Source organism: Monodelphis domestica, chromosome 4, assembly GCF_027887165.1.
Source record: "Monodelphis domestica isolate mMonDom1 chromosome 4, mMonDom1.pri, whole genome shotgun sequence".
Lineage (NCBI taxonomy): Eukaryota > Metazoa > Chordata > Mammalia > Didelphimorphia > Didelphidae > Monodelphis > Monodelphis domestica.
The window spans coordinates 421,495,168-421,505,112 of record NC_077230.1 but is presented as its reverse complement, the minus strand read 5'-3'; the positions used below and the strand labels follow the sequence as shown (position 1 = coordinate 421,505,112).

Sequence of the window (9,945 nt, the reverse complement as noted above, 5' to 3'; positions counted from 1 at the left end):
TGGAGCTCCAGAGAGGAATGAAGGGTGCTATGGAGCTCCGAGAGTCATCTGTGCAGAGATGACAGTGTCACCCAGAAAGCGGATGAGGTCGTGGAGAGAATTGTGGGTAAAGAGAGAAAGGCCCAGGACAGGGTTCTGGAGGGTGTACCCAGGCCCTGAAGACATAGCAGGAATGACACTTCAAGCCTCCTTCTCTGTTTCTCCAGATGCACCTTTTTTTTTAAATCTTTAGAATCAATACTGTGTATCGGTTTCAAGGCTGAGAGTGGTAATGGCCAGGCAATAGGGGTTAAGTGACTTGCCCAAAGTCACCCAGCTAGGAAGTGTCTGAGGTCAGATTTGCACCCAGGACCTGTCTCAATCCACTGAGCCACCCAGCTGCCCAGCTGCTTTTCTAGGATCCCTGACTGACTAGGAGTAACCCTTTTTTTCTGCCAGTTTACCAGCTTGGCACAAAGGAGTGTTTCCAGCTCAGAGTGTGTGGGATTCTGGGATATTCCGGGACCTGAGCATACAGGGGAACCTGCTGGTCCCGGTGCCCCGAGTGCCATGGACCGAGAGCTGGAGCTGGTGTCACTGGCTGTTTGGGCGACCTTGGACAAGCTTCCTCGGCCCTCAGTTTCCTCGTTTGGAGAATGAGGGAGGTGGGTGCGATGGTCCCCATCTCTGGCTCGGTCGGTTCTGTGACTTTCCTCCATCTTCCATCTGACCCGTCCCCATGCGGCCACCAGAGGGCTCCTGCTGGGTGCCGGGACTTGTGGGCCAATCTCCCCGCTGGGTCTCTTCCCCTCCGCTCCTGGCTGGGAAGCCCGGACACCTGGGTCCGCCCGCACCGACCCGCAGGGGGCGCGCCGAGCTCTGCAGCATCTTCCCCACTTCCCCCTCCTCCCTGAGGGGTAGAGGTAGGGAGGGAGGGAGGGAGCCCGGGCCCCGCCGGGGGCGGAGGCTACCTGGCTATAAAGCCCCGGGGAGCGCGCGGGCCGGCGCCGGCCAGGCAGGCAGCGCAGCAGAACACCACCACCGTCTCAGCGCTTGGAGATCCCCGGAGCGGCCCGAGACCCCCAGGGGCCCTGAGGTCCAGGGGTGCGGGGGGTGGGCTGGCCCAGAGCCGCCCCCCGGGGGATGCTGGGCGCCGCCCCCTCGGTGAAGATGGAGGCGCATGAGCTGAGCGAGTGGAGCTACTTTCCAGAGGCTTCAGAGGTGAGGAGCCCCGACCTGTGGGGAGGCGGGGGCTGGGGGTAGGGCCAGGGACGGAGCAGCCACGAGGAGGGATCGGGAATCACCGGCAGAGACAGATGGCAGGAAAGAACCAGCCTACTGTGTGCCAGGCGCGCTTACCAACTGTTCCCTCATTGGATCTTGGCCAGCGGGCTGAGGCGGGTGGGAGGGTCCTGGATCGCCGAGAGAGCCGAGAGCAGCCACCGGGACACTTCAGGGTGAGGGATGCAGAGGCCCGGGATGGGACCGCGGGAGCGGTGTCTTCCGTGACTTAATGGTGCGCCGAGGCGGCCCTCCTTCCCCCATCCCTCTCTGCTCTCCAGAAGCCCCTCGCGGGGAGGTCGGGGGCTGAGAAGTGGACAGCCCCGTGGGAAAAGGAATCGGGAGCCCTTCCCAGCCCCCAGACTGGCCCGCACAGCCCGGCCGGGCCGTGGTGCCCACAGTCTAACCCCTAGCCTGCCTGCTGCAAGGAAGGAAGAGCTCCAGAACTCCCTTAGCGGGCTGCTTTCTTCCTGGAAGGGTCTGCTGGGCGGGGCGGGTTCTCGGCTCCCGAACTCGAAGGAAGTGTGGAGGGATGGGGAAGGAGAGCCAGGGGCTCGGGGGCCCGGGCTCTCGGACCCGGACTCTAGTGGGAGGGAGCGGGACGGGGCTCGGCAGAGCGCCCGTCCGCCCGCGCTGCTCATCTTGAGAACCCACCACGGCCATGGGCACGAGCCCTTGGCGACCCGGCTCTGCCCGGAGAGCAGGTCTGCAAGGCTGGTGGAAGGGGAGGGCTCGGCTTTGGGACGTCGCGGTCCAGGGCTTCGGAGCTCGAACCTCGCTGAGAGGAAAAGGTTTCTGCATCGACGGCCGGGGAGGGGACTCACGGGCAGCTTCCCAATTTAGAAGGGGGAGGGAGGAGGGCCGGGCGCCAGGAGGCTGGGGTCTCCCTTCCCAAGGGAAGAGGGAGGCCGAGGTGCTGTGTGTGTGTGTGTGTGTGTGTGTGTGTGTGTGTGTATGGGGGGGGGGGGAGGCTGAGCCCAGCCCCAATCGCCAGGCAGGCTGGAGGGGGGTGAGCAGGAGGGTGGCTCCCAATGAAAGCCGGCTGTGTTATTGATTTTTTTTTTCTGGGCGGCCCCTGCGGCTGGAAGGGGGGGCGGGTGCCCAGCCTGAAGGAGGGGGACTCCCCCTTGGCCTTCGGTGGGAATATCCCAGCATCTGGTCCCTGCAGTCTGGCTCTCCTTTTCCAGGAGACCTAGGCTCGGTGTTGGGGTCCCCGCCATCCTGCTCCCCAAGACTCCCCCGGAGTTGAAACGTGGCTGGGAGCTTCCAGGAGGATCAGGGTGATCCTTCTTCATCCCTTTGCCACAAGCGATGAGGGAGGGGCCACCGGAGCCTTCCTCCAGGGGTTCAGGGGTCTCCCTCCCTTTCCTTGGCACTCAAAGTTAGCAAAGGGGAGCAAGGAAGGGAGCCCCATCCTCCTTTGGGAATCTTACAGTGTTAGGAAACAGGCAAGATGCTTTGAGGAGGAAAGGAGTGGCAGGGGGACTACCTTCCGAGGTATGTCATTTGGGGGGCACTTACCTAGAATCCAGGGGCTACTTCACCCAGTGGATTCTGGGATACCAAGCCTCCGGTGACCACAGGGGCCCAGATTCTGGGAATGAGCTCCAGAGTCCTTTCCCATCAAGCCCAGTATCCTCCAACGGATCCAGGGCCACTGGGGGCTCTCAATGCCTTTGCAGGGCCCCTGGGCCAGGACGTTGAAACCCTTCATTTCTACTATTTGATGGCCAGGTACAGCCCACATTAAACAACACGTCTTCAGGAGGGCCTCGATCATTTTTCTGAGGTCGAGACCAGAATGCCGGAGAAGCCTTGGTCCGAGGGCTTTGTTTTGGGGGGGATGGGGAAGTCTTGGGATGATTTCATTTGGGGGAGATGGTTTGGGGGAAGCTTATGGGTTAGGGAAACAGGGACCCAAAAGGTATGGATGAGGGACAGGCGTTGGGGGGTTATCATAGGTCCTGGTCTAAGGGATGTTATCTGGGAGGATGTTATCTGGCACAGTTTGAAGGGATAGGGGGCTGGGGGGACAGAATTTAAGGATGGATATGTCCTTGGTAGCTGGAAGGGGATGGAGCTGGAGAGAAACAGGGATACCCGGCTCTAAGGGGAGCCCAGAGTATGGAGAGCTGATCCTGTCTGGGGGAGGCAGGTCGTCTCCACCGAATATCCCAATGCTTGATGGATTTGTCTGGAGGAGGAGACGACAGTAGGGGATTTGGTTTATGGGATCACAGACGGGGAGCCATGAAGATGAAGGGACTCTACTGTTATGGGGAGCTACTGAATTTGGGTGGGGGGACGTTTAGGGGTTTCGGGAACTGAACGGATTCGCCTGGGGGAACCAGTTTGTGGGGGACAGGCTTCGAAAGGGTACCATTTGAGGAAGCCACACTTGGGGGGATGGAGTCTAGACAACAGCAGCTAGGGAAAGAAGCACAACGTTTGGAGGATGGCATGGCGGGGAGCAGACTCAGTAGAGTACCATCGGAGGCGGTGTCCAGGAGGATACAGTTTAGGGGGGCAGAGGAGATACTGCTCTCTAGGGGGTGTCATTTGGAATCTAGCTGAGAAGCAGAGAGGACATAAGGTAGGGGAAGGGGGAAGTGGGCTAGAGGAGGATATCCACAGAAGCTCAGGTTTGGAAGGACCTCTGAGGTCCTCGGTTATTCTGGGAGGATGCAGTCTATGGGCTCCCATTGGGGGACACCAGGAAGCCTTGCCTTAGGTGGGTGGCTGTGGGGTCAAGGGGTGTATCTGGCTCCCTCTTGGCTTCTTAGACTTGGCTGGGCTGGGCTCTGGACCGCCAGGCCAAGGTAGGGTAGGGCACACCTGGGCTCCAAGGGGGTGGGGATAGGGGCCCTTATCTGACCCCTTATCGACCCAGGGACCCACCCGTGCTGGACAAACACCCCCCCACCCCCACTGCCTGCCCAGCACCTGGGCCTCACATTCTGGAAACTCAGAGCATGTCAGAACTGGGAGGTACCTGAGAACAGAGAACCAAGAATATCGTACCAGGGAGGGAGACTAGCACATTCCAAAGGGAACTTGGAACAGAGAACAGGAGAGGCCCAACAGAGGCAGAGGAGTTGAGATTTTAAAGCTTTAAGGGACCTTTAATGGCATTGCTTTTCTTCCCCTCATTCTACAGATGAGGAAACTGAGGTCCAGAAGTGATTAGGGGATTTTGCAGTCTCAGACTTTTTTCAAACCCAGATCTTCCTGATTCTTTCCCCTTTCTATCTTGCCTAGAACAGAGAATGCCCAAGCTGAGAAAGCCCTTAGAACAAACCATGTCAGCTAGAATGAATCTTAAAACATAGAATATAAGATCTGAAAAGAATCTTAGAACGTATGATGTCAGGGCTGGAGGAACCTTAGCACCTAGAATGTCAGGAAGGATCTTAGGGATAGACCACTAAGTGCAATCTACCTTCCCATTTCACAGACTAGAAAACAGGTTGAGAAAGAGGAAGGGGATTTGGTCCCAGTATAAAGTGAGTCAAGGGCTGGAACCCATACCTCCTGGATCCCTGTCCAGGGTTTGCTCTACCATACCAAGCTGGGGAGGAAGAGAGCAGGGAGGAAGACATCTCTCCTGAGTCAACCAAGCTCCAACTGGCCATGTGCTGACTAGAAATTGGTGGAGGGGGAGGAAGTCCTTGAGAAAGGTCTCCGTGCTTCCAGTGTCACTACTGTGCTTTGCATAGGAAAGCAATATGGCGCCCTTGGTGGGACATAAGGATAACCATTTGCAATATGGCGCCCTTGGTGGGGCATAGGGATAACCATTGGGAGCTGAGCACCCACCTGTATCCCATGTCAGCATGAATTGGCTATTGGCTTGATGGTACCAGCAAGGCTCAGCTGTCAGGTAGGGGTGTCGGTGGGATTCTGGCTGAGCTGAAAGGGCTAGGAGTGCCCAGTCTTGGTAGTCTAGTCTCACGTAGGATGAGCCATTTCTTTGGCTCATGAGTTGGAAGGCAGGTCCTTTGGCGAGGTCAATATCCCTCATCTTGCAGAAGCTTAGACCAGAAAGGACTTAGCCAAGGTGACATGGCAGAATAGGGGCCAAGCCAGTACCCAAACTTGGGGACTTGGGTTAAGGATCTTTTCATTGTCACAGTTTTCTCTCAAAGTAGTGAGCTCCCTGACAATGAGTCATCACAGACGACTCAATCCAACTCTCTTCTCCAGAGTTCATGCTAAAGTGATACAACACTTACAGTCTAGATTATTAACATGGAAAAGACTTTAGATCTCCTCAGGACCAGGAGGTCCATAGATCCCTAAAAGGTTCATGGATTGATTTCAGAGGTTCTCTGGCTTTGGATAGTAAAAAAACAAACAAACAAACAATTAAAAAAACCCCTTTCTTTTCACTCATCTCTCATTGAAATTTAGAATTTCCTTTAATTATTTAAAAACACAATTCCCAGGGGCAGCTGGGTAGCTCAGTGGATTGAGAGCCAGGTCTAGAAACGGGAGGTCCTGAATTCAAATCTGGCCTCAGACACTTGCTAGCTGTGTGACCCTGGGGAAGTCACTTGACCCCCATGGCCTAGCCCTCACCACTCTTCTGCCTTGGAACCAATACACAGTATTGATTCTAAGATGGAAGGTGAGGGTTAAAAAAAAACCAAAAACATAATTCCCAGAGGGGACCCACAGGCCTCACCAGACTGCCAAAGAAGTCTATGCAGGGGTGTTTTGGTAAATGTTTAACAACTAGTTCTCCCCCCTCCCCCCTGCCAAAATAAAAAGGCAAGACACTTTGAAGTTTCATTTTGATCATTTTTTTCCATTCTATTTTCTCAAGTCTAAATTATCAACAAAACAGTAAACCAAGCCCTGATTTGAGGCATTTTCTGGTTCTGGGGTGTAAGTATTCACCCTGAAAATGGACTGAGCTGGCTCCAGCATCCTCTTGGATCCGTGACACCCAAGAAAGCCAAGAACCCCGGATCTAGACCAGCGCTTTCATTTTACAACTCAATTCAATCTGACCAATAATGTTTAAAGTTCTTACTTTGTGCCAAGCACTAGTTTCAGGGCAAAGGAAGACAAAACAAACCACTATCTGTGTAGGGGCTGCCCAGGAGATAAAGAGGCAGGCCTGCAGATGATAGGAAGTCCTGGGTTTAAATCTGGTTTTGGACACTTCCTAGCTGTGTGACCCTGGGCAAGTCACCTAACCCCATTGCCTAGCCCTTACTGCTCTTCTGCCTTGGAACCCACTGATTCTAAGACAGAAGTAAGGGCCCCCTCAAAAAAAAAAGCAGCTGCCCTCCAGGAGTTTGCATTCTACTGGGGTGATATAGGCACACGTTTTTAGATGAGAAGAATATACAAGGCAATGCTAATTGATCCAAAGAGCCCTAATTGGAAGGACCAATTAAAGAGCAATAATTAAGCACCTACTGTGTTCCAGTTTTCTGGGAATACAAAGATGGAAAATTCGAAACCAGCCCTCATCCTCAAGGGTCTCTCATGGGGCGCAGTACCTAGGGTGGTAGAAGAGAGCAGGGAACACATTCTCAGAGTGAGGGACAGATTGTTCCGGACATGGAATGGTTAGTGGGCACAGTTTGCTAGTTTGAGAACAGAGAATTTGTGGAAGGGAATAATGGGAAATGAGGCAGGAAAGGTAAGTGCGAGCCAGATAGTGGAAACTTTAAATGCTGGGCTGAGAAATCTGTGGTTGATCCTGGAAGTAATAGGGAGCCACTGAAAGTCTGTGAGGAGGGGAATCTGGGACCTGGACAAAATAGAGATGTTGTGTGGGTAGAATCAACAAGACAGGTCTCAAATTTGACTCCAAGGTTGTGAACCAACGTCACTGAAAATGTACCCTCTTAGGAGTAAGACCGGGCAACTGAGGCAGAGAGAGAGGTGAAAGGGTTCCCCCACTGGGATTTGCGCCCCAAGTCTTCTGACTCTGATGCTGTTGTCATGACAACCCAGTCCTTCCCAGAGCGACATATATGCCCACCCACTGGGAAGTCGGATCCCGTCCGGGTTTGCACACTTTAGAGGCAGAGAAGTGAGAAATGATTGCTCCCAGCCCCATCCGAACGTTTGTGGGAAGGAAAGGGGGTGTCTAGGGTCAGCTATCAGCCCCATCCCAGCCGCCCTCAAAAGCCTCCGGGTCCTCTTCTGGAAAAACCAAGGAGCTGGACTAGCCGCCCACTAAGAGCTCTGCCAGCTCTAGATCCATCACTCCCGGGAGCTTTCCCTCTCTGGACCTCAGTTTCCCCTCCGGGCAAATGTAGACTCTTCTTGGCCTCGAGGTTACATGTCAGCAGGGCGCCCTCTCGCTTCAGACCCGTGCGGACCCCTGCATCGTTATCCCAGCAGCGGCTTCAGTCCTCTGTGGCCTCCTCCCTGCCTCAGGCCTCGGGGAGAGGAGCAGGAAGAAGTTCCGGCCTGGGTGGAGGGTGGGTCCCCCTTCTCAAGCCCCTCCCCCCGGCCCCACCCTGGAGAAAGATCCGGCTCAGACCCGGACACCAGGGGTTCATCTCTCAGCCCTGGGGCGTGAGAAAGCCCAGAGGATTAGGGGAGCCGGGTGGTTCGGGGTTAGACGGGGCACGACTGTTGGTTCTGCCTCCCCCGCAATGGGGTGGAGACAGGCTCAGGGCTGGGCTCCTTTCCTGGGGACAAGATGGTGGGTTTGGGGTCGTGGAGACCAGGGCTTGGGGGCCGTGCCCCGCTCCCCCGGCCGAAGCGCCCTCGCAAGCGCTTCGCCTCCTCCGCTCATCCTTCCTGGGCAGAGGAGGTGCAACTTCCCAGGTGAACCCCAACTTCCTGCTTGCTCAAAGTCCCTGAATCTTCCCCGGGGGAGGGGACAGTGGGTGAGGCAGGGCAGAAGGCTGGGGGGGGGGGGGGCAGCCAGGGAGGAAGGGAGAGAGCAAGTGGACGCTTCTAGCTTTGGGAATTCCAGTCAAGAGACAACTGATGAGGAAGAGACTCGACCGAGACGCAGACTAGAGAGTGGGGATGGATGCCGGCGCCCAGAATGCACAAGACCTGGCCGGCCACTGGGTCTCAAAGATGACTCTGAGGTTGTGAGCTTGGCCGCTGAAAACGGACCCTCTGTAGGAACAAGATGGGGAGACTGAGGCCCCGAGGGACCGTAGGTAAGCGTGCTCTGCGCTTCACTCACTGTAAGCCTTTCTCTCCTGTCCCCTGTTCCTCTGCAGGTCTACCCACCCGTGACACCAATGAGCACAATGACGCCGCTCAACTCCTACATGACCCTGAGCCCCCTGAGCCCCCCATACCCACCTCCCGGCCTGCCAGCCTCGCCCCTTCCAGCTGGCCCCCTGGCCCCGACGGCACCCCCGGCGCCTCTGGGACCTCCATTCCCAGGTCTGGGACCCAGTGGGGGCAGCGGAGGGGGCCCCGGCTATGCGGGCCCAGGACCTGTTTTGGGTCGTCCCAAGGAGGCCCCGAAGGGCAGTTACCGGCGGCCTCTGGCCCATGCCAAACCGCCCTACTCCTACATCTCCCTTATCACCATGGCCATCCAGCAGGCCCCTGGCAAGATGCTGACCCTCAATGAGATTTACCAGTGGATCATGGACCTGTTCCCTTACTACCGGGAGAACCAGCAGCGATGGCAGAACTCCATCCGCCACTCTCTCTCCTTCAACGATTGCTTCGTCAAGGTGGCGCGATCCCCGGACAAGCCCGGCAAAGGCTCGTACTGGGCCCTCCACCCGGGCTCGGGCAACATGTTTGAGAACGGCTGCTATCTCCGGCGGCAGAAGCGCTTCAAGCTGGAGGAGAAGGTCAAGAAAGCCGAAGGTGGAGGTGGAGGGTCGGGCGGCCGGGGGGCGGCCGGGGCTGCCTCGGCTGCCTTGTCCTCCTCACCACCTCCACCCCCTGGGCCCCCTCCTCAGGAGGCAGAGGCCCCAGGTGGGGGGGAGGGAACATCAGGGACCCTGAACTGCAGCTCCCCCCCACCTTCTGGGGGGCCCTATTTCCCCGGCTTGGAGCTCCCTGGGGAGCTGAAGCTGGATGTCCCCTATAACTTCAACCACCCCTTCTCTATTAGTAACCTGATGTCTGAGCAGGCGGCGCCAACTCCGCTGCCCCAGGCAGTGTCCAAGCTGGACGTGGGCTTCCCTGGCTACGGGGCAGAGGGTGGGGGTGGACTCGGTGAGGCGGGTGTCTACTACCAGGGCCTGTATACCCGCTCCCTGCTCAATGCATCCTAGCCAGAGGGGAGAAGAGAGTGGAGTGGAGAGGGGGAAAAGGATGGGCCTGGGCTGCCAGGGTGGAGGCAGTTGTCATCCACAGGGACCGGCACAGCACCGTGTCTGTTGGAACGGATTGCTCTCTTGGTTAGCCACTGGCTTCCATTTTGGCTGGCATTTCAGTGTATTCCGTTGGTCATCACGATGGCTTTCGTCCTAGTTTCCTTCTGGCCACCATTTTGGTTGATGTCTTGGATTATCCCATTGGTCATCACATTGGCTGCCATTTTCCCCTCCGTGGTACCATATTCTAAGTGGGGATTGGCTGAAGAAGAGTCAGTAGGGATTGGGGAGGGATGTTGTCCGATGGAGCTGCTCCCTTTGAACTTCACTGGGAGGCAGAGGAAGGGAGGCCAGAAACAGGAGTCCCCTTTCCATTGGCTTCTGAGCATGGACATTAAAGCTTTTCTCCCTCCTCTCA

The 9,945-nt window shown here is 56.6% G+C and overlaps 1 protein-coding gene across 1 annotated transcript; it reads left to right on the top strand.

The window, feature by feature from the left end:
* Positions 1–995: 995 nt before the first annotated feature.
* Positions 996–9,945, top strand: FOXA3 (forkhead box A3). The gene is made up of 2 exons (XM_001364205.4): positions 996–1,200; positions 8,466–9,945. The coding sequence occupies exons 1-2, from the start codon at positions 1,123–1,125 to the stop codon at positions 9,483–9,485; spliced, it is 1,098 nt and encodes a 365-aa protein (XP_001364242.1). The 5' UTR covers positions 996–1,122; the 3' UTR covers positions 9,486–9,945.